The following is a 24,815-nucleotide window of genomic DNA, read 5'->3' as shown; positions in this document are numbered from 1 at the left end:
CAAAGTAGGTCTGATGCAGTGACCAAATGAGTTGGGTGGGCTCTTCACCTGTTTTGCCTGTCCATGGGTGGCACAACCTGGCTGTGTCCTTCAGCCAGTGAAGTGAGCAGCACAGGAGACACCCATGGCCTGAGAGTGCAAGCTGCCCGAGACCCCATAGCACAGTCCTGTTTCTCCCTGGCCACTGTGCCGACTGCACATCTGGGAAGGCAGAAATTATTCATGCCACTGTGGGAGTTCAAACCATAGGGTGAAATGTGTTCATCCTGTCGAAAAGGAGAATTTGGTCATTTGCAGAAGGGCTTTCTCCTCACAGAGAGAGCCACAGAGGTCAGCTGGTGCATAGGAAATCCTAAAGTGAGAAGGGAGCTCCACTTCCTGACCCCAGTAGCCCCACAGAGGGAGGGCAATGCTTCCTCCTAAGTGTGACTTTAAATTATCAGGTATTAAAGGCTTATTTTTAGACTTGGTCAAATTAAAGACCATCTTGTTTAAATATATATGCATAATTTTATCTGTCACTGAGCTGAGTGTTGCATTTTCCTCACAAAATATATGGCTCAGATCTTGTTCTAAAAAGAGTAATTTGAAAGGTTTCCCTGCCTTGACTGCAGTTGAGATTACCAGCCTATGATTTCCTAATGATAAGAAAAAATTATTAGCAAACACTGTTATGGAGAAAACAGATTGGTTAAGGGTTCACTCCAGGTCGAATTGAAAAGTGCCCTATAGCTATGTGTATTTAGGTAGTCAATAAGGCACCACTAGAATGTACAGGAGGTCACATAGCACAGTCTCTGTAATTGCAGAAAAATTAGTGTTGTTTGTGTATATTTACAAGGTGTTTCTTCAAATCAGCGCTATTTGAAGGTTCCCAGTGGCTTAGAGAGCTTACATTTCTACCAAAATGAAAATCAAATAGTAGGTAAGTTTGGAAGGCTCAGGCCCAACCTTGCCTTTTCCCAGCCCCTCTAACCCTGCTCTGCTGCATGTGTCTCAAGGCGGGCAATAGCTCACTAGGACAACCACATGGTGAGAACTGGAGGAGGCTTCACCTGGCCTTACCAAATCTACCCTAACACACAGCTCTTTTGACCCTGACCCACTGACTGGAAAATGGCAGTAAAGCAAAACATTCAAAATGTTTCAAAGACTGGCTCCGGATGGGTATGTAAAAGAAAAGCCCCCTCGGTAACTGCAAATGACACACTGTGCGTATATAAGCCTTAATTTAGCTGGGTTCATACATTTATCCCAGGACCTACATTGAACAACTATATATACTATGAAGTTACTGGATTTCCATTGCTGCAGTGTCTCATGACCAGGAACTTGGCATGTAGTTCATTCACTATCCCTTCCTGAGAGATTTTCACCTGGGAACACTCTCAACTCCTTGGCTGAGGTAGAGCTAGACCCACACCATTCTCCCTCCAGTAGAACTCTTTCCACTAACTTTAGAAGAATTTACTTTATTCCTCCAAGCCTGATTGTCATCTTCAAATCATCATACTGTTCCTGGGTGTACACAGTATTGTATGTTGCATATGTTAATATATGTACCAGCATCAGACTGATGCCTTTAAAAGTATGCCGTGCCTTGCTATTGAAGGTTGCAAAAGCACTCTACCAATGTGATAAACATTTTTGGTTATTATTCTTTAACCTCCTTTTCTGTATCTCCAGGACTTTTTCCCTGTGCCAGATCAAGTGTTAATGGACAGCTTGCTGAACGCATATTGGTCAGTTAGATGTTGTTTGAAGGGACACTGTAGGGACTATCACTCTTAAAATGCAGTGAATTCTCTAACTAAAATCCATACCGTAGGTGACATTGACAACAGTGTTGGTCTTTCCTTTACAAGGCTGCTGCTTACAACATAGCAAAGCAGAAATGATGCGTTTGTGTCTGTAGTCCTGTGTAATGTTTCTTCACCTCTTTTTCTAAGCCATAGTTTAATATCCCACCTACCAAGGTGACAGTCAAATCTTGCAGGGCAGGTGTCTACAGCCTTAGAGATGTATTTAAGCAGATCAATATTGCCACCTAGTGAACAATTAAAAATGTGCACCGTGTGCATTTCTGCACAGATACCCTTAAGGCACTGTATCTTACCATCATTACCTGTTTAAAGGCGACAATCAGAATAAATTAATATTTCAGTTCTGTACACATTTCAGTTCGTGTGACAAAACATAGGATTCTGGGGGATTTCTAACTAATTAATTTTTTCCCTTTTCATACACTCAACAAGAGAGCAGGGAATGGTAAGTTTTAAAACTAATTTGACAATTAGGAAATGCTTCAACTTCATAAAAATAGAAAAGTGAAGGAATAAATTAGAGCATTAGCTGATGAAGCATTAGCATTCTAGCTGAACTGGAGTGAAGAGTGGTTTTTTTATAATTGTAGATTCTGATTCATTTAAGCATATATTTAGAAATAAATTTACTCAATAAAATCAACAAATAATTTGGCAGAAATGTTGGGGGAAAATACAGTATTTTGAAAATTGGTAAGATATTCTGGTTCTCTTTTCCCACCTCCATTTAGTAATACCTCTTTATTTGTAAATTTAAACTAAACCAGCCTAATTACAGATTTACATAAAGGATTTAATGAGTTTCAATTGCCCAGCCCTGTAGTTTAAATGATCCAAATGTTCATGAGCAGCTGATTACGTTGTTATCTTTTACCAAGAACATATTTTAGCACTTACTGATTTAAGAAGACTTAGGGAGGACAGAGTTTGTGTTACAACTCTTGATGGAGATTTAGAAAATGAGGACTGTTTTCTAGAAGGTACTGTATTTAAGCACGGCTTTTTTCACCCTGTGATTTTCAAATCACCAAGCATCCACAGCCTCACAGTGACTGTAGTGGACCAGATCAGCTGCACGTTGGATCTGGCAGTCCTGCTTGACTACACTTAACACGAGTTATAGCAGTTCAATAAGCCCAATGCAATGTGCCTTTTTATTAACTCCAGTTCAAATTTATACAGTAAAACAATTAATCTAAAACTATTTGAAAGTGCAGTAGGTAGCCTAAAAGTATACTTCAGGCTGGGTTTTCCTGCAAATTATGAAGCTTTCTGGGTATTTCTGAAAGCAATTTAATGTCTTTTTTAGTTAAGTCAGTTTGTATTGGCTTTTGCCAATAAAGGTTGGAACAGATGGTCTTTGAGGTCCTTTCCAACCTGGTATTCTGTGATTCCATGATTGTTATATGTCAAATGCAGGCCAATTAGTAACGTCATAATAATTTTACAAATTATGACCATTGGCATCATTCCTAGCTGGGGTTTGATCACAGCATAGACCATGCACTCTAGATGCTGCAGAAAATGTCATTTTCAATATTGTCCTTTATGTTTATTGTGGGGATAAGTGTTTCAAGTGGGAATAGAATCAAGAGTTCTGTTCAGAGAGAGATAAAGTTTAATTACTTCTGGCATATGGTGCATGTTTTCAAGAAATGAAAATTATCTACTGACGGTGTTTTTCAACAAAACCCAAGACAATGAGGTCACATCTTAACTGTGGTTTTGACTATCCGAACAAGAAAAGCAGCTAGACTAAGCAATTAAATTAGTAAAATCAGTGACATCTTTTAACTGAGACTAAGAATGAGGAACATTTTGTGATCCTTAGTTCTGTTTTACTTACTTTCAGATTGTTTTACAAATTACTTAACGAGATGCATTAAACAGTACTAAAAACAACTTATCTATACCTTGCATTTCTAAAGCATGATAATACAGTTCTTTAAAGTGCGTACATTTCTAATCCATTAAGGCAAGCATATATAATTCCTCCCTTTCTCAAAATATATGAGTATTTTCTTGCATAACCAAATTTTACAAAATTATTCATTTTACTGAGAATCCAAAAAGCAGTTAGAAAACAACCATTTGTAGCAGTCAAAATATGTAAAGTACCATCTCATATATATCTTCTATCTCATATATTACCATACATCATGACAATCTTCTCAGGAATAGCACTGTGCTGTGAATATTGTCAGATTAGATATCATCCAAAAAGATCAATGCAAAGCTAATGGTATAGTGAGTACTGAGGTGTGCATTTTTGCCAATGGTAGGAATAGCCATTCGGCTGATACCCTGTTTATTGTATGCTTCAGAGCAACGACGTCAATAGCAGAACAACTGGTAACCTTCTTTCTGCAAGAAACCCTGAGACACAGAAGGCTGGAGCACGTAGCAGAGCATGGAGGGCCAGGGATATGTAAAGGATGTTGTATTGCAGGATTGTATCTCACACAGCCTGTGAGGAGGCAAACATTGTGCTGCAGATGAGAATCAAGGGCAAGGCAGTGATGATTTATGAATCCCTGTAGCACATGGAAGAGGCGTGGTAGATGCAACAGTTGGCGTGATTTGAATTAGTACTGATAAGTTGCTTACTTCTGCATCTGAGCAACCCCTTTATCTCAGTGTCAATACTCCCTGTCCTTAATTCTTGTGCATGATGGTTTTGGGCAGTCAGCATCAACAATATGTATATTTACCTTGTGCTTTCTGAGACCTTAATCTGGCATACATGCTGTATTTCTTTTTCAATCCTGGACAACATTGGTTAATCTTTCCATAAACCTCAGGCACATGCAACATCCTAAGTTTGACTTCCTGAGACTGTACTTAACTTTTTCACTCTGTGTGCTTTCTGTCTGGCAGATTTCATCACTCACTTCATGCTTTTCACTACTTTCCACCTTATTCTTGAGAATAATGTAATTCTGCTTGTAATTCAGTTTGTGATGCTGTTCTCAGCTCTATAGGTAATGATGCCTGTCTTCAGTCCATTCAGTTTTGATACTTTATTTCACAGAACAGTGACAATTCTTCTATAAAAGAGTGAAAAGATATGAGAAAAAGTTGGAGTGAAACACATGGGAGAGGAACATGGATGTATTTAGTTGGAAAATACAATGCCACAAGACATACGGGTCAGACAAATGCTGGAACTGATTGCCAGAATACAGTTTTTGTACTGCAGTAGTCTTGCAGGGAAGAAAGTCATGTGTAAACTTGAACAGTTGAAGCAAGATATTGAGGCGTGGAGCACTGTCTTGTGTTCCTTTCTGACAACATGGATGTTTTTAGCTTGATCATTGAAATTGCTTGTGATAACCAAATTCTTTCTGACACTATGTGCACTGACTCTTTGATAGAACTCAGTTGCCACACTACAGGAAAACAGAACTATCATAGGCTGTATTCTCATTACTTTTTAAAGCATTTCTATGGCTAGGTTGTTTAAAATTTCTATAAAAAGCTAAATGTAAGCCTGTGACAGTGAAAGAAGTGCTAAAATGTATGTCTAACCTCTTCCAGGTTTTCCAGACTATGACAGAGCAAACCCTTCCAACCCTGGTTTAAAAACCCATGATATTTCATTTGTTCCATTCACATTTCTAGGTTTCATGGCAAGGAATTTCCACTCCAAGCAATGTTTGTTTTAAAAGGAAATCACATTCTTGTTTCAGAACAATCTCAATTTTAACATAGCAATCTCTTTATGTAGGCTCTGCTGGAAGAAGTTAGAAAACAGTTCATCTCAAGAAATTTTTTATAATTATATGGTGCCTGTAGAATCCATGTCCCATAAGCTCTAACTATTGCCTTGGTTAGTGCTTTCACTGCCAGCTAAATTATTTCTATTTAGTATAAAATATACATTTTTTACTAAATTGGCTGAGACCCAAGAAAAGTATTATTAAGCAGAGTCCTTTAAGCATTTATAAGGGTGCTCTAGGATTTAACAGCATCCTGGGTCCATCCTCTAGGTTCCTCCAGATTAGGACTTCATTTAATTGTAATTATTTCTTGTAATTTATTAGCATTTCTTGTAATTTCTTAGCATTTTTTGGAAAAACAAATGAAATGCTGATTTGTTTCAAAGGAAGAGGAAATACAGAACTCGCACATATAACATTGTCTTAGTGTGCAATCTGTTTCCAACATTCAATAACTTGAACACAAGGGAAGGTTTTATTCTGAAGTAAATTCAAGAACATCTAGTCTCGTATGAGTGTTTCAGTGTTTCATATCATCTTCCTAGGCTGCGTATTGTATGGTGTTACAAATTTATTGAACAAATGGGTGTTATGAAACTTGTTAGTCTATTTGTAAGTTTTTGAAAGGGAAATCTTCTGTGCATTATTACACTGAGAATGCTAAAGACAGCTGAATAGTGGGATGAGATTTTTGCAACCACTTTTATGAAAAATTGTTCTTGCTTCTCTGTAAATAAAAGTTCAGACTTTTCAGCCAGTTCATTTAAAAAAATTGGTACCTGTTATTCATGTTCGATAGGAACCACAAGACATACTTCTGCTTTATTCCCTGCATCACTGCCTGTATTACTGCCTAAGAATTTCCTGAGGTAGCCTGTGTAATTAAACTGGTCTGCAAACCTATTTGTTTTACAGTCATGATACCCTTGAATTATGGTACAGAAGACAGTTGATCTAATACTTAGCTTGACATTATTTTGGGTCCTAGAATGGTGACTTTGTTTGGAAAGTCTAGCTGGAATTTTGATAGTTGTACGTACTGATATGCACGCCTACAGCAGCCAGACAAAGCTGTGGTGTTGCTGCAGCATTAATTCAAAGTGGATCCCCATGAGAGCTCAACTTAGGATATAAGCTGAGATGAGCTCTTAGCTACTCAACTGGATCCTAAGGGTAAGTGGCAAATTAAAAATTCATTATTCATTTTAATTGAGGATGATTATCAGTGTTTTAGGAGGCACACTTCAAAGTTCTTCAGTTCCCAGTGCAAAAGAAGGGAATGCTGAAAAAAACCTAGAGTCTCTCCTGAGAAAAGAGAGACAAATGAAAGAACTGAAGAGCCTGTAGGAAACAGACACTGCTGAGTACTGTGGATAATTCTCACTTAGCAGGGCAAATTCACAGCTGGTGAATGCTGTGTGCAGCAGTCCGTGGAGTTATTACGCCCATCCCCACCAGCATTGCACTTGACCCCAAGTTGGAGATTTTCCTCTGTATTGTAGTTTGACATCTCTGAATATTACAAGGAAATGTCTGAAAAAGGCAGGACTGACTCATCAGCTGATGATAGACCCCTGCAGGTCTGTGCTATGCTGATTTATACTATCTAGGTTGCAATGTTCAGCTTTCTGTATGTACTTAGGATTTAAGCAGCTCCTAACCCACTGGTGCAATACATGTTTGAGCTATCATAACCTTTGGAGAGTGCCTTTTGTGAGGTGTCTACTGAAACCTTAAATAAGATATTACAGTAGCAGGGGGGAGGAAGAAAAGAAAGGAGGAAGAAAAGAAAAGGAAAAAACAAACCAAAAAAGAAGAGCCCAGCAGAACAGCCAAGTCTGGAAACAGAAAAGTTTATTTTCTGTCCTGGAAGTTATGAGCTGTAGTCCCAAGTTTATGCAAGAGGTGTGTACCTCAGGCAATGTTGATATTCCCTTGCTTTTGACCTGTGTTGCTGCTGAAATAGAGCTTTTGCAGTCTTGCTGGCTGGCTGTCCAGTCCTTCTGCCAGGACTGTCTAACACTTCTTTAGCTACTGTCCAGCTTCAACAAAGCAAAGCAGAAGCCTTCGACACAGGGTTTGGAAAAGAGGCCACTCAGCAGGTGAAGGGACGTAGATCCCTAGGGAAAGGAGAGGCTGTGACTCAGGCCCATGTTCACCCAAAAAAGGAAGTGGCTTCTGGCAAATGGGCCTGAGCAGACCAGCCCTTCGTACACATTCATGGTGCCCCTTACCCAGCCACACATGGAGGATGGGAGGTCAGAGAAGGAATGACAAGTGATATTTTACACATCTGTAGAAAACCAGAACGGGTTTATTCAACTAGCTGTAGTATAGCTTACTTCACCGTTCACTGGTCCATCCTCACAGAATCAAGTCTTTTGTTCTTTCTGTAATTTTAGGAAGGTGAAGCCTAAAAAACCATTTCTTTTGCCAAAACAGAGCTGATCTCTCATAGTCCTCTTCATCCCTCTCTTGTCCATGTGCTTTATCACATCTCACCCTTCATATGCTGCTTTTCCCCGATAGCTTCATTTAATTCTGTTAGCACCAGTGAGATCCCTTGTTACACTTCAGGACAGTTTCCATCAATATTTGTACGTGGCCTCTTTCAGGTATTGGCCTCAACAGGGTGATTCGTAGACATCAAGGCATAAGCCCAGGATCATGTTCCATAGATGTTTATTTATTCCGTTATCATGGTCCCTGTACACAGGGCAGTATGAAACACATACTGTGAAACACACTATGTGTTTCACCCAGAGTACATGTACATAGCACCCTTTTTTAAAGAGGGTGGAAAGGAGGATCCTGAGAACTACTGACCTGACAGCCTGACCTGTGTGCCTGGAAAGATCATGGAACAGATCCTGCTAGAAGCTATGCTAAGGTACATGGGGCCCAGACAGCCAGCATGGCTTCACAATGCCTGACCCAGCTAGTGGCCTTCTGTGATGGAGTGACTATTGGTGACTATCTGGACTTCTGTAAAGTCTTTGACATGGTCCCCTACGACATGCTTCTCTCTGAATTGGAGATATGGATTTGATGGGTGAACTATTCAGTGGATAACAAGTTGACTGGATGATCACATCCAGAGGGTAGTGGTCGATGGCTTGATGTCCAGATGGAGATCAGTGTCAAGTGGTGTCCCTCAGGGACCCATACTGGGACTAGTACTGTTTCATATCTTGACCACAATGACTGGGGCAGCAAGATCAAAGGTACCCTCAGCAAGTTTGCACATGACACCAAGATTAGTTGTGCAGTTGACATGCCTGAGGGATGGGGTTTCATTCAGCGGGACCCAGATGAGCTGGAGAAGTGGGCCCATGTGAACAAGGTTCAACAAGTTCAAGGTCCTGCACCTGGTCGCATCAGCCTTCATTATCAATACATGATATTGATAATATTATGTATTGTGATGATAATATCATGTGGGGATGATGTGATTGAGAGCAGCCCTGCAGGGAAGGACTTGAGGGTACTGCTGGATGAAAAGCTGGCAATATGCACTCACAGTCCAGAAAGCCAACCAGTACCCTGGGCTGCATCCAAAGAAGTGTGGTTGGCAGATCGAAGGAGGTGATTCTCCCCCTCTACTCCACTCTGTTGAGGCCTCACCTGGAGTACTGCATCCAGCTCTGTGGCCTCCAGCAAAAGAAAGATAGGAACATGCTCAAGGTGGGACCAGAGGAGGGCCAAAAAATGATCAGAGGGCTGGAGCACCTCTCCTATGAAGAAAAGCTGAGAGTGCTGGGGTTGTTCAGCCTGGAGAAGAGAAGACTCCAGGCAGACCTCGTTGTGGCCTTCCAGTTCTTAAATGGGGATTATAAGAAAGATGGAGACTGTCTTTTTAGCTAGGTTTCTTGCAACAAACTGAAAGCGAGGAGATTTAAATTAGATATAAGGAAGAATTTTTTTACCATCAGGATGGTGAAACACTAGCATAAGTTGCCCAGAGAGATGGTAGAAACCCTGTTCTTGGAAACATTCAAGGTCAGGTTGGATGGGTCTCTGGGCAACCTGACCTAGTTGAGGACATCCCCATTCACTGGGGCTGGACTAGATGACATTTGAATGTCTCTTCTAACTCAAAGCGTTCTAGGATTCTCCGTCTTTCTGTTATATTTTTTGTTTCTTTAACTAGTCTAAGGCATTGAGGCTATCTTGTCTGACAAGTTGCATGTCTCAGACCATAAAATTACATTGACACACAAGGTATTTCTTTCAAGAAACCCACAAATTTTTCTCTGAATGAGAACAGATCTTTTTGACAGATAAACTTTCAGCTTCCTGATGTACAGTTTTCAGCTTCTTCTGGACATATCCTACTATGCGTTTCACTTTTGGTTTTTATGTTGCTGCGTTGTAAAATCCCAGTTAATTTATCTCATCATCCAGCTGACCCCTTTCAGGGTCCCATTAGCACCACCCAAGCTGCTGTGACAGGAAGGGCAGCCTTCCTGCCTGAGAGGGGCATGGAGACAAGCCCACCCTCTCAGGTTTCTGCTTTCTGCAGAAATATCGAGGTTTCCAGCAATATCTAGGTTTCCTTGTTATCCCTAAGAATGGATGAGATTTTAGAGCTAGAATAGTGGGGCCATTATAGCATATACATATATACAGGACGGGAGTTAAATATAAGTGGTCATTCCAGGATATATCTTATTTGAGTATTTCTGATTTTTCAAGACCTCGTACTCTTTGTAACTACTGACTGTTTTCCTGATTGTGTTGCTTTGGGTTTATCTCTCCGCAAGCAAATACTTTTTTCTAGACTTTTTTTTTTTAATGAAGCATAGCATTTGTAAAAAAAGTATCTGCTTTCCATGAAAAATTTCAAGGTTCCCATACTAGGAAATCATCAAAATTAGCATCCATCTATCGTGTAAATGCTTCCATGTCACGATGCATACTGGCGTTCAGACACTGGGAACATGTTATTTTCTGTGGTACATGTTTCTGAGACAGAGTCAATCTGCCAAGATATGCTGTGGCTTTCAGATTCCCTACAGTATCATGAAGTATCAAGTGGCCATGATGCATAGTAGGAGTCCTCCTGTAATAAATCCGGCATATAGACAAAAGGGGAGGAGTGAAGCACCTAGTCTACATTTGTGTTTACGTACTATGGCAGATAAGGTTTACAAATCTTGCAGTTTATAGCTGTAGTTATTATACTGCTGGTGGTGTACTGTCATGCAGGCTCAGTAATTCTTTCAGTTGGAATTACTCTTTTTCATTCAACAGTTGCAGCATTTGGGGCTTGTAAAATAAAATGTTGCCAATATTGATTCTCACACCTGAGTGGCCAGCATCATCTATTTGTTTTCATGAAGCAAACCTTGCAAACCTGCTATAACTTATCTAAAATGGAGGCTGACAATATTTCAATCAGAAATGCAGTTCACATTGAGGTCACAAAAATGGAGTTGTCTTCTATAGTACTTGCAGCCCATCCAAACACAATTCCTGGTTGTGTCCATGCACCTTCCCAGTGTAAGGAGAGCCTTGAAACATCTAACTCAAGATTTTTGGAAACAAAATTAACAGAATTCATTTCTGGAGTAACTGTGGGGTACTCTTCCAGCCTGAACAACAGGAGGGATATAGCTGTTGAGCATTACTGCAGCTCATTACCCCCATAGGTTTGAGGCCATACTCTATGCATCAAGGCAATAGGTCTCCTTGCACTGTATGACCCTGTTGACTTCTTTTCCCTCATTGTCCCTTTCTTTCTGGCTCTACTAAAATAATTAATATGTTGAACTTAGTTGCCAGCAGTGTTTGACAGCTGCCAAGTCTCACAGAAATGTATCATATTGTGGATACAGCCCAGTACCTGTGCCATGCGAAAGGACAGGTTCACATTAGATGTCAATACTTTATTCACAGTGGTTTAGGAACTTCTTTCTGCAAAGATGTGTACTTATTCCAATTATTTCATTAGCAAAAAGATGCTAAAATCTGAAAATGACAGGGAAAAAAGGCTGTGCTTTTTGAAACCCTTTGAAAGTGATGTTCTTTGCACTGACCTTATTGGATCTTCTGTTGCTGGACCGCCCAAAAAGCAAAGACAAGCTTACACTTCTTTTACTTTTTGCATCATGTCAGCTCTGCACCCCGCTGTATGCTGTATTTGCATAAAGCTCCTCCCAGGGACCCCAGCATTCAGTATAAGCAAGCAGCCTTCTCTTTTGTTCACACTGAATGAGCCATCCCCTCCTCCCTTGAGACTCAGTGTACTCTTTCCATCACACACTCAGTCTTGACTTGCCTATGGCACAAGAGTTTCAAGTCTGTTTTGCACGTGATTCGTCTTTGGATGTCAGCAATCGGAGCTGCTGCGTGCTGCAATTGCCCTAGGCCTTCACACATCTGTATTGGTTTTAATGTCAGTTCAACATAAGCACAAGTACCTAAGGAAAAGATGTATAGGGGCAAAACACAGGATGCTATCCCTGCATAACCGTAAAGAATTAGTCAGCTCTTCAGTCCTCTGGTAAATACATAAATGGCAGGAAAAGGAGTGGAGCTGAGGATCTTTGCAGTATTGCAGAACTGCTAATCAAGAATATTTTGAGGTCTGCGAAATGAGAAGGTCTTGTTTTCAGATTGTTGGCATTAGGTCACCTTACCTGATTAAAAATCTGTCTATCCAATAATATTAAAGTATTTGAGGTATTTATTGTAAGCATTTTCTTTATATCAGGAGTGTGAATAATTCCAGCTTTTGTATCAAATGGTGAGGCTAGGAGAGCTGGGCTAGGAAGCACAAGAGGGAAAAAGACCAGTCAATGGATGCAGAGGGCAAAATTCTTCACCATTCAGGCTGCAGACTTGTGATACAAGCTGAAACCATAATTCTTTTGCTGGTGTTTTAGATACAAAACCTAAACTTTCCTCTGACCATACCTCAGTTCTGTCTGGTTAAATCTTTCCAGGAACATAAGCAACAAAACCTATAGCTTGAGTTTAACTTCTGCAGTCAGGGTTACTAAGGTTAAGGATATTTTCAGAAAGATGATGATGTTAAAACCATAATTCAAATAGAATGATATGGGAGATTTGATCTTTCTAAAAAAGGTAGATTTTACTTTCTTTTCTTGGTAAAAAAATGCAAATAAACCTTTTTTGATACTTAAAAAAATCCGTTTAAATTCGTAATTCCTTTATTCTGACATGCCCACTTAGCTGTAAGGTTTTTACTATAAAAGCTTACCTTCATGGGTTAAGACTTGCATCCCAACATTCCATAAAAGTGCGATGGATAGATCCCTATACTCACTAGTTTACATTTTTAGTTATCTTTATGCTTGTGTCAATTCTTCCATCAGGAAACCTAAACATGGTGTTGACCTTTAAAGGAATACCTGTAAAGATTAAATTGAGCAGGTTCTATTGTTCCTACAAAAACTCTTTTCAGCACCATTCCACTGAGTCCTAGTTTATTAACTGGGACAGTAGCGCAGGCACATCTCCTTTAAATGACAGTTCTATAGCAGTGATTGCAGGGAGCACATACAGGTTTACATTCATATTTCCTTCTTGCTGCTGTTTTTAAATTCAGTCAACATTTGGCCAAAGAAACAGTACTATTTTGAGATTCCAAGCATCAGATCCACCCACTGTATGCAAACTGCTGAGGATGTGAATGAGTAAATGATGACATTCCCGGTTCTTTCTGCTTCCCCATAATCAGCTTTTGATAATGCATTGTCAGTGTCCTTTCCTTTTTTGACAAACATGTTTTCTGTAGCGTGCCAGTTCTGCCACAAGGGCTTCATTTCAGTTCTGTGACTTCAACTTTGTTCCATTGTTTGAAAGTTGTTTAGCTTAAGCAACGTCTTCAGCCTGAAGCACTGATCTTCATTAGACATATAGATCTCAAAGCTGCAAAAGAATAAATCATCGCATTTCTATAGCATGTTTTATCAAGATGTTTCAGCTTCCAGTGCTAATGAATTCATGCTGGAAGTTCTTCTCAATTTTTTTTTAAATTCACTCAAGTGGCTTAAAGGGCAAAGATCTACTTTAAAATACTTTCCTGGGAAATTTAGTTTCAGTGGGTTCTCAAGCCAGCACTGAATGCCTGCCTTTCCTATTATATCCTGCATTCCTTGTTACGCAGTAGTTTCTAAGGCTGCAATGTCACAATAACTTCCAGGTAACTTAATCCTGGATGTGGGATCTACTCCCCCATCTCTCCATCTAAAACCCAGGATACTAGTTCTAGCTTTCACTTCTTGCTAGCACCAGTCTAAATGTTCATGTTCAACTTGCAAAATCAAAAATTGTTTCAGCTAAAAACTAACTTGAGGAAAAAAAAGATACCTCTTTCCCATTCCTCTAATACAAGTGACACCAAGGTAATGCAAATGCTGAAGCCAGGATTGAGCAGTCGGAGCCAGGCAGCTGCACAGGCTTGGGGCAGACAGAAGTGGTCAGTTAAACAGGTCTCCAAAACACAGAAAAGGAGAATTAGCTTCCAGATGAAAGAGTCTAAATAGTTTCACAAAAGTCATTGTTATTTTCATGTGCAGATCCACTATTTATCAAGCATTGTTTGGCTTTGGGTTGAATACTGAAACATTTTGCAATAGTCATTTTCAAAAATAAATTTAAAAAATGGTAAAGACAGTGTTGGAAAGAAAATATTTCTTTTTAATCTGCATTTTCCAACAAATTTAATTTGTCAATATTTTGTTATTTCAAATCACTATTCACTGTTTCATGCAAGCTATTTTTTATTCTCCTCTTCACAGATCGAATTGCACAGAATATCATTAAATCTCATTTGGAGACATGCCAATATACAATGGAGGAACTACACCAGCTAGCGTGGCAGACCCACACATATGAAGAAATTAAGGTTTACCAGAGCAAGGTACAATCCTGTAATTTTTTCCTTCATTCTTTGTGGTTTGAAATTGTTAACAGTGTAATATATTTGGCAAAGATATGCTGATGAGCTTCATACAGATCAGAAAAGGCTTTTAAATACCTTTGAGGAACCAATAACTGAAAAAGGAGTCACACTTCATAATAAGAAGCAGCAGCTTTTCAGCATGTGGGGATGTTTGGTAATGTGGAAGCTTAGGCATAGCTACAGAATCCAGTTTTCCATGCTCTCTGCTTGTTATCACAGATCTAAACTTCATGCAGAAATTCATATGACTTTAATGTGATCAGGATGAAATTCTCTGTTGTAAGGATTTTCAGAAAATAAGGCAACCCAATTTTGTTTCCTTTTAATTTTGAAAATAAATCTTTTCAGATGAATAACAAATGTCTGTCATTTGCATAAAATAGATAGTGACAAACTGAAAGTACTCTTTAGACTGAAATTGTTCAAAACTAAGTGGAACAATTATCTCATTCCACCCCATTTTTGTTCTACCTCTGCAATTCTCAGATCAAACTCAGTTTTTTTCCCACTGGCACCTCTTCAGATGTAATCCAGTCAACAGAAATCTTTGTGCTTCTTGCACCAACATCTCTATCAATGATTCTTCAGTTAGATTTCGCTTAGCACATTAGCTGATCACACAAGAGACAGAAGAGACTCCGCTGAGGCGCTGTACAGTACTAGCAAGAATAAAAAGACACTACAGCTTGCAGAGCTGTGGCATGCAAACCAAGACTATCGGTTTACGTTTGTACACTTCTGTGTGCAAGGAAAATTATTATCAAGGAGACAAAATTTTGATGCGATCTGTGTTCAGATTGCAATGGTACTTTAATTATGTATTGTTTTAAGTTTCAAACCAGCAAAAATATTGTTTTGGATGACTTAATAGCTCTGCCATTTCTTCCCTAAGAGTACTCTGGGTTGTTTCTATTATTTTTGCCACTGTTTGTCTATCTTGCACAAAAGCCGCCATTAGATTCACATTTTAACACTGGGCAATGCATTCTTCCCCTCTGAAGAGGAAATGCTGAGTTCAGACTACTACCAGTGTAACAGCTTGTGAAAACAGCCTTCTAAAGAAAAGTGTCAGAAGCAGAGATGCTGCCCCAGCTCTGCCTGGGGATGGGGGCAGAGTCTGAGGAGTGCGCCTTTCTGCAAGGCCACCTGAAGAACTTAATGCACTGATGAACCTGCTTACTCACTGCTTTCCTTTTCCGTGTCTGTTTTCCCGGAAGACCAGAGAAGCTCTGTGGCAGCAGTGTGCCATTCAGATCACCCACGCTATCCAGTACGTGGTGGAGTTTGCAAAGCGTATAACAGGTTTCATGGAGCTCTGCCAGAATGACCAAATTCTCCTTCTTAAGTCAGGTGGGTAAATGCCAGAGGCTTGAGACTGATTTAGCACCCACCACATTAGAAGTATGCCCTGCCGTCTTGTTCTGCAAATCATTTTAATTTTGAAGGAGTCCTATTTTCAGTCAGTTTCATTTGTTACATTAACCCTTCCGTATTTTTCTACATTAATCAATCATGTTACCTTCTGATCCCCTTCCCTCTACAGTCAGTTGTGGTTATTTAGTACACGCACGCACACAATCATTGCAGAAACTGCAGTCTCCAACCTGACGTGGCAGAAGGACCCTGCGAATTGAGCTGGTTGAATCAGTCATCTGCCACTCTGTAAAATCCCCACTTGTCACTAATGAAACGAACACAGGCTCGCCAGGGCCTGCCTCTGTGGTCATCTCTAATCTTTTTAATGAGACTACAGAAATACCCTCCAGCCAGTGCACAAGAGGAAAAATCCCTGCTGGTGCCAGTTGGTTCCAGAATAAATGAGAGCAGATTACAGCAGTGCACTCTGTCTGTGCTCTCTGTGTGTGCCCTGGGTGTGCATGTGTATGCATGAGGGCAAGGGGGAAAATAGTTTCCATCCTTGTCATGGGACTTGTTAATTTCTGTGCCCCGTAAGAATCATGACAAGATTTATTGTGACTATGTAGTAACTCCACCTAACTCGGGAGAACCAAATGGTATGACCAAGTGAACCACAACTGGTAATTAACTGCATTTATCCTGTCATATCAGTTTATTGCTCCCTCCATGTGTAAGAGGCAGGATGCTGTGTGAGGCGACTCGTTAAACATGAGACGTGATTCCTGTTTCAAGAGAGATTTCTTCGTGAAGTCTGAAAGCCAGAGTGATTCAGTGCTCTCTACACAGAGGGCTATGGCTAGGTGTGGGGCTGGACTGAGATGCTGGGCGCAAGAGCAAAGGGAAGGGATAGAGAGACCCTGGGAACATGCGGGCAACCCTCTGGGAAAACGGAGTGGTAGCATGAGAAGCATTTTTCTAAAGCTTGTACTAATTTCAGAAATTCAGCAGATGCCAGTGAACCCCAAGTATCTTCATTTGTCTGGCAAAGCTAACGACACAACTGCACCTTCAGCAAAAGATACAGTTACGTTTGACTGTACTGTTGGACAACTGTTTAGCTTCAGTGTGTGTAAATTTGTCAGGTGTTATTTTCTGTTTTACTGTTAATGCTGAGCAGGAGTTAGAAAATCAGAACTTTTCACTCAAAAGCATGTCTGGAAAAGAATTCTCAGACAAAGTTCCGCAGGAGATTTGGATTTAGTTAAGGGATGCTTAAAATTTTTCTCTTCACTTTCCCAAAATGTATATTTTTGCAATGAGGAAATAATAGAAAAAGATAAGGAGAAAAAAAGAAGAGTTCCTTTGTCTACTCCCCAACCTGAAAGAAAACTATGGAAAACTAAAGTAAAAGGGGTGTTCTTGACAGTATTTATTTTCTCTCTAAAAACATTTTGTGATGTCTCCTCCTCCAGCCAAATGAAGCTGGAATTTATATACATTGAACGAAGCTGGGTTTTTGTATAAAAAAAGTTTAATTTTTAAAAATTAGTTTCAATAAATGCCTAGTTTCAGGATAAAATATTTCAAATTGAAAATATTTGCCCAGATCTAAATTCAGATTAAGTCCAGAGTGCTAATTTACTGCAATGGGCAGAAAATCAACCTAAGGAAGGGTGGTTAGGCTGGACCAGACATTACCCCTTTCTATGCTCAAAGCAGACAGAAATATTTTTTTTCTCATTCAGAGATGTATCATCTAGATGCTTTCAAGAGTCAATCATCATGATGATCAGTCATCAGCATCAATGCTGATGTTTCTAATGACTGATGTCTTCCAAAATATTTTCTTGAAATTTCCTATATTCTGATGTTTTGCATTAATATGTGGTACTTTTGCTCTTTTTCTTGTCTGATAGGCTGCTTGGAAGTCGTTTTGGTGAGAATGTGCCGTGCCTTCAACCCACTCAACAATACTGTTCTGTTTGAAGGAAAGTATGGAGGGATGCAAATGTTTAAAGCCTTGGGTATGTTGGTCATCTTCTTTTCACATTGAACCACATCATGACAGATTTGTCTTTCTGAAAATTGTAACGCACAAAGAAAATCTCAGTAAATGTTGCATCCCCAAACCTTCTAGGCTGGAGATGAAAAAGAAAAAAAGTGACTCCATAAGCTGCTGGCAGTGGTTGGTGTTTTTCTCCAATTAAAAACAAACAAACAAACAACAACAACAACAAAAACAAAAACAACAGCATGAGGGTTTTTCAGAGAGATTTCTTACTCTGACACCTGAAGCTTTGATAAAACATTAGTTTATGGCAGGAGCCAAGCAGTTTATCTTCACAGTTCAGTTATGCTTGAAATATAAAATCACTCCCACTAATTGTGTCCTGCAGAAGGCGATTTTAGCCCCACCAATAAGGGAACCAAAAGGATTAATTACTAAAAAATATAGACAAGGACTTAGCTAAAATACTCTTTTGCCTAAAACTTTTAAGTTCATTTTGATTCGCTTAGATTAACATCTTGAAACAATTTCTTCATTACCTACAATGATATTGAGTGCTACCTGAAATGCTAATAGCTAAGAGGATGTCTTTTGCCCATCCATGAGACTGATATATTATTGGAAATTTATTCAGGACCACACTCAAAGAGAAATATTTGCTTAAGATGTATATATTTATCATGTAGGTATATGTTTTTCTTATTTGCATATGGATAAATGTAACACCTCTTTACAATCTTAAAGCATTTATGAATGTCCTTTAGCTGTTTCATGTTGGTCTTTATGATGTTTTCTCAAATTTTCAGAACTATTTGGACCGTTAATTAATGAAATTATATATGTGTAATATACTTAGAACTGGTCATTCATACCTTTTAGATTTACTATCTGTTTCCACACTGGGAAAAGAAAACCCTCTTCTAAGATGTCTGTGCAGTTTTTGTACTGGTCATGCCCATAATTCTTGATAATTCTTGTGCTTCAGTGTACCTTTTTGGGGTAGGTGAGACTTTAATAGCTAATGAAAGGCACTCATTTAAAAAGTAAAGACATTCACTCAGATTTTTTGATACCAAAACAATTTTCTTTTCATGGCAGGTTAAAGAGCTCATAAATTTCTAGCACTGATTTTGTCCTGTGTGGTCTGCAGGTTCTGATGATCTGGTGAATGAAGCATTTGACTTTGCAAAGAATTTATGTTCCTTACAGCTGACTGAGGAGGAGATTGCTTTGTTTTCATCTGCTGTTCTGATATCACCAGGTAATTTTTCATTCCAAACACAGGGTAGTAATGGGGTTTTTACCCAAACAGTAATGGGGTTTTTTTTCATCCTTGTCCACCTCAATTTCTACCTACTTAAACAGCTGATTAAGCTGTATTATGCAATATTAAGCAGTGAAAGAATACCTGAATTACCCAAACATCCCTCACTCTGTTTTTGGTAGATTGTCAGGAATTGCTGAAAATAGATTCAAAGTATGGGGGTAAACAGACTTGGAGCAGAATTGTGCAGATAAGCAGTGCAGGCTGATGTTCCACCAGACCACATACCACACGGTATTCAAGGAGGTGCATGTTCCTCCTAACATTTTCAGGAAGCTCAGACCTCCAGCCCTGAGCAGGTAATGTAATTCCTAACAATGATGAGCTTTTTCTGTGGGTATAAGAACATTAGCAGTAAAAATCTGTATTGAGTCCTGTCTGAATTTATCTTCAAGTGAACCTTAGTGATTCCAGGGGCAAAATGCTCACTTTCCTGCAATTATATATCATAATTCTGCACAGGCAAGCATGTATTCAGTGAGTGCTGGCTGTCTGACCCCCGAAAAGAGGGATTTTTGATTGAATTAACCCAGAAGATGGGTCTGGTAGATAATCTTATAGTTCAGAGTGGGATTTTTAAACATGTCTCAGGGAAGGTAGATTCCCAGTTTCCACTAACCTCTTGAAGGTTACCTTTACCAAAAAATTCCACCATCAATTGTTTTTCCAGCCTGCTCTGCTAAAGACTTCCTCTAGGTCACTTTGTCCTCTTGCACATCTGTGGTAGAGATTATGTTAGGCAGAATTAGACTAGCACAGATGGTGTCAACATGTTCATTCTCATCATTAATGACACCTGCTGAAAAGACTCTGCTCCTTTTATTTTCCCTTCAGGCAGTTCTTACAGTCATCTGCTCAGAGGTGAAGTGAGCTGGTGGCTCTTCATGGTCTTAAGCCAGGATGTTCCAGAGACAACCCTCAAACAGCCACCATTTCCACCTCAGTAGTGCACGGGGGTGAGAGTTGCTTGTGCACTGTTCCCTGTATACACCGACTTCCTCTGGGACGGGGGACTTCCAGTGTCCTGATGGATACCCGCCCAACAGAAGTCCCTCAGTCTGAAAAAAACCACAGCTGTGAGCATGACATCGATGTACAGCCAGTGCTTACTAAGGCTAACGTTAGTGGCCTGTTCAGCAGAAAGGTTCAATGCAAAGCTGAAGACAAGCTGGAAATTTGATTGGAGTCTGGGATGTGAAGTTATTCAGTAAGATGTTAACAGTGACTGCAGAAGGTGGTTTCAGTTTCCAGCTGACTTCACATTATGAAGGCAAGGGAAGAAGAAAGAGGGATTTTTGTAAGCAGGATCTGTAGTTTTCTTTTGTAATAACTGGAAGTTTTTCCACTCCTCGTTTTTTCTTTGTTACAGTTAGGAACAGGAGAAGTAGGAGTTAGCTGAAGAGACAGAAACAATAGGATCATTCTGAATCTGACTTCAAAGCCCTTTGGATCAGATGGGGGCATCTCACCTGTAGGGAGAAAGAGAATTCAGTTATGTAACTTCTAGCCAAATTGAAAAGAATTCATGTTTCTCTGTCCCAAGTAATCTTGGAAAGGAGAACATGTTTCAGCCCTATTCAACAAAATCTGGTTGCAGAAAGCTTCTAGCCTTAGGCCTGGGTAAAACATATTCAAGTAATGGTAAGTTTCCCATTGATTTTAATGGATTTCAGATCAGATAATTTATGAAATGTCCTTAGCTGCAGGTAGGCATTAGATGGACATCATTCTGATTCAACTCTGCAGTTCTACATATATCCGTTTAGTTTGTAAAGCACCAAAATCTCTTGCGTTCTTGCCAGCAGTTCATGTTGCCTGAGTAGTCACTCTCATTTCTACTTCTCACAAATGTACCAAGCACTTGACAGAGTCAGCAACTCAGCACTGGCTTTGAGTCAGCTGAATTGCAGGCATGTGTTGTAAAAGCTTCTCCATTAACTCTAGTAATGCATTTCACTCCTGATATACATCAGTCCTGATACAGCCCTTCAGGGCTGGGTGACTCCTGAATAGTAGCTTCTGTTTCTGCTAAGTAGCACAGATAAGCAGAGGCAATTCCAAGGTTTTTTTCACTATAATCAAGCTTCAGGGTTGAAGGTGGTACTGCGAGATTAAACATTTCAATAACCCACAGTTCCCCATTTTACATTCAAGTTGTCTTTTTTCTATTTGCAAGCAAGAGAACACATACAGTGTCTTCTAATCCTTTAATTCCTTTAGCCCTTTGTCCTGTCACAACAGGCCTTGCTAAAAATATTGTCCCCATCTTTCTTATAGGCCCCCTTTAAGTACTGAAAGTTCACAACGAGGTCTGCCTGGAGTCTTCTCTTCTCCAGGCTGAACAACCCCAGCACTCTCAGCTTTTCTTCACAGGAGAGGTGCTCCAGCCCCCTGATCATTTTTTAGCCCTCCTCTGGTCCCACCTTGAGCATGCTCCTATCTTTCTTTTGCTGGAGGCCACAGAGCTGGATGCAGTACTCCAGGTGAGTAGGTGACTGCGGTCTCACCAGAGCAGAGTAGACCAGCAGGATCACCTCCCTTGACCTGCCAGCCACACATTGCAGTTGGCCTTCCAGGCTGCTAGTTCTCATTGCCAGGTCATGTCCAGCTTTTCATCCACCAGTTTGCCCAAATCCTTCTCTGCAGGGCTGCTCTCAATCCCTTCATCCCCCAGCCTGTACTGATACTGTGGATTGCCCCAACCCAGGTGCAGGACTTTGCACTTGACCTTGTTGACCCTCATGAGTTTCACATAGGCCCACTTGTCAAGCAGTCTCTCTTCCATAAAAAGACTACAAATTCGGATTGTGCAGATAATTCCCATTTCAGCTGGACTGCTAAGCTTGGAAATGAGGAGGGAGGGAAAATCAATACAGATTAAACTGACATTGAAATTTGCTATTTATTTTCCTACAACAATGATAACAATAAACAATAGATAAAGAGGTCATTTCCTTCCACACTAGATGTTCCAGTTTCTTTCACAATTAAGTGTTCCATCTTGGGAACATATGTAAAAAATTTTAAAATTAAGCAGTTTCACGAAAGTACTTGCATCGGTCCTTCCATCCACTAATATAGGTATATACAGATTCCCTATGGCAAGTACTCATATTCAATTTTCTTTTCTACAGAACAGGTGGTTCTCGTACCCTTGTTCTCAGTGTTTAGGTAGGAAATGGAATGATCCTATTGAAAGTAAGGGAACCTTAGAACATCCATTGTATAATTTCTAATGTTGTAAAATCCAGTGACATGCCCGTTTTCCATCTGATTCTGAGCACAAATCCTGATTTTCCACTTTAGAGAGGACCTAACCATTCTGCTTAGAGGCGATTCTTTAACTTGTTTTCCAATTTCAAAGGTTAAAAAATTGTAAAAGGAGCCCAGTCAAAGTTGCAGAGACATCTCCACCTGCAAACATGCCAGAGCCAGGTGGTAAGACACTATCTTATCTGCCCCCTCTTCTGAAATTCTGACTGGCCTTGTTCCTTTTTACCATCTTCCTTTTTGCAAAAGCAGATATTTTAAGCTGTCTGTCATCCTCTTTCCTACAGTGTTCTCTAGCCTAGTGGCCTGTTCACTTGTTAAAGATACACAAGTACAAAACCCAAAAGGAAAAGTATGGAGTTGAACCACTGCTCCTTATATATCCTATATGGGTAGCTACGGATCCATTGACCTTTTCCTCCACTTTTGTAAGCATAACTAGATGTATCTGGGGAGTTACAGCCAAATTTGCAGATGGTTTTTAGGTGATAGAAACCGTATTTTGGGATTCGAACTTAATATCCATAGCAAAAGTTGCAACTAACTCTTGTCATGAACTTACGAACTCTTGTGTTATATACAGCATGCTCCATGACAGGTAAATGATTAAATCTGTCCTCCAACAGCCTCAGTCTATTTTTAAGCTTATTCTTGTGACAGGAAGATAAATCTTTAAAGATTATTCTCTATAATAAATCCTTTTAACTCCAGTCTGCCACAATAGGCCTTGATTTAACACTACTGAAAGGCATATTTTTTGCAATAGCATAAAATTTGGCACCTAACCTGTGAAGTTTAAATATTACCATGTACTTATTTGTGTAGTTGTTGCATGTCCTCTCAGCTCATTCTCTTTCTATGACCTCTGGTAGCACAGGATCCATTGACTTACCTTTTGAGAATCACTCTAAGCTTTGCAAACAGATTATTTTCTTTGTCTGATCATCTGTTAATAGCTAGGGTTTGGTTTTGTCTCTTTTCACAAGAGCTGGTGACAGACACGTTTCATACACTGCTCTCCATACACCTGCTCTTCCTGTGATGATACGGTTCGGCTCCAGCTTCTGTGGCATGTGTGCTCATTGAAATGGTTGATTTGTAGTATTTCTATGGATTATTTTAGTGGCTGAGAGCGTGTGAAAGAGCTATGAAAGCGAAAGGGATTTTCTCTCACTTTTCAATTTGTGCATGAAGATCCAGGCCCTGTGATAAAAGAGTTTGCTTATTTCCTCTTTGAAAGCTAAAATTGCCCAAGAACTGGTCTTGATTGAGAGAAAAAGGGAGGAAAAAATGAGTTTGCAGCATGGGAAAACAGAAGGTTTGATGGCGCTGGAAACAAAATGAATTAATAGTTTTGGGGTTGTCTTGGGATCTGCTACTTCTCTTTCTGGTTGTTTGTCTTCAGAAGCTATGACTTGTGAGACTATAGATCTTAAGGAAGACATCCTGCACTTGGGGTTTGAGTTCAGTAGGAGTCATACAGGTCTCCAAACAACTACACCTGTTATTCTCCCAGATAACTAAGAGATTATCTCCCAGATAATCTTTTATTTTCTGTTGTTTAAAAACAGAACATTTTTAAATAATGAGAAATTTGCACTTCGAGACATTGCAACAACTCATAATTCTTCTGAATTATTAAAGACATTCTTTTGAAGGAACCCTTTTTTATTCAGAATATAATATTTGGTCTCAAAATGTTAACCTGGTAAATAATAAGATTTATTTTATTTTAATTTTCAAAAATTTATATTCTATTGTTTTCAAAGACCTTTTTTGATCAATATGTTTATTATTTATGTATGAAGACACTGAGATAACATGACATGCTTTTCACCTAGCCATTATGACGTTAGAGGAAAACTGATTGTACCAATAGAGGATAATAAAATAGTTGGGCCTTGTTTCATTTCTTCTCCCATCTTTATCTCAGGTGATCCTGGTTTAAACAAGCAGATACAGAGCCAACATTGTGTTTCTGTACACTTTGTTAATTAAAATCTCTCAATCTTTAATGGATTGAGAGATTTTGCCTCTGAAACTGTGTCTTAGTTATCATGCAGGCCTCTTCATGGGAATTCTAACGGCTGTGAACACTTACCCGTACGGGATCCTGTGTTCATCCATGAGCGCTCCCTACATCTGTGCACTCCTGGCTTTAGCTCTTGCTTTCATTTTTTTAAGATCGAGCCTGGTTAATAGAGCCAAGGAAGGTCCAGAAGCTTCAGGAAAAGATTTACTTTGCACTTCAACATGTGATCCAGAAGAACCACCTCGACGATGAAACTTTGACAAAGGTAAATTGTTAAAAGGAAGAGCCAAGCACTCCCTGACCCTGGCTTTTTTTTTTTTTTTTTTTTTTTTTGCTGTTTTTTTCCTT

At 39.6% G+C, this 24,815-nt stretch overlaps 1 protein-coding gene across 1 annotated transcript in view; it reads left to right on the top strand.

The window, feature by feature from the left end:
* Positions 1-24,815, top strand: part of RORB (RAR-related orphan receptor B) — a gene marked incomplete at its 5' end in the record, with an annotated part of 38,414 nt that overhangs the window by 12,663 nt on the left and 936 nt on the right. The window contains 5 exons of the mRNA XM_010144860.1: positions 14,311-14,432; positions 15,692-15,824; positions 17,750-17,857; positions 18,992-19,102; positions 24,620-24,732. Coding sequence (XP_010143162.1) covers positions 14,311-14,432; positions 15,692-15,824; positions 17,750-17,857; positions 18,992-19,102; positions 24,620-24,732 — 587 coding nt within the window. The remainder of the gene's footprint in view (positions 1-14,310; positions 14,433-15,691; positions 15,825-17,749; positions 17,858-18,991; positions 19,103-24,619; positions 24,733-24,815) is intronic.

This window comes from Buceros rhinoceros, unplaced genomic scaffold, assembly GCF_000710305.1.
Source record: "Buceros rhinoceros silvestris isolate BGI_N320 unplaced genomic scaffold, ASM71030v1 scaffold17330, whole genome shotgun sequence".
NCBI classification, from domain to species: Eukaryota; Metazoa; Chordata; class Aves; order Bucerotiformes; family Bucerotidae; genus Buceros; species Buceros rhinoceros.
The sequence above is the reverse complement of the archived record's forward strand: the minus strand, read 5'-3'. Positions and strand labels throughout refer to the sequence as shown.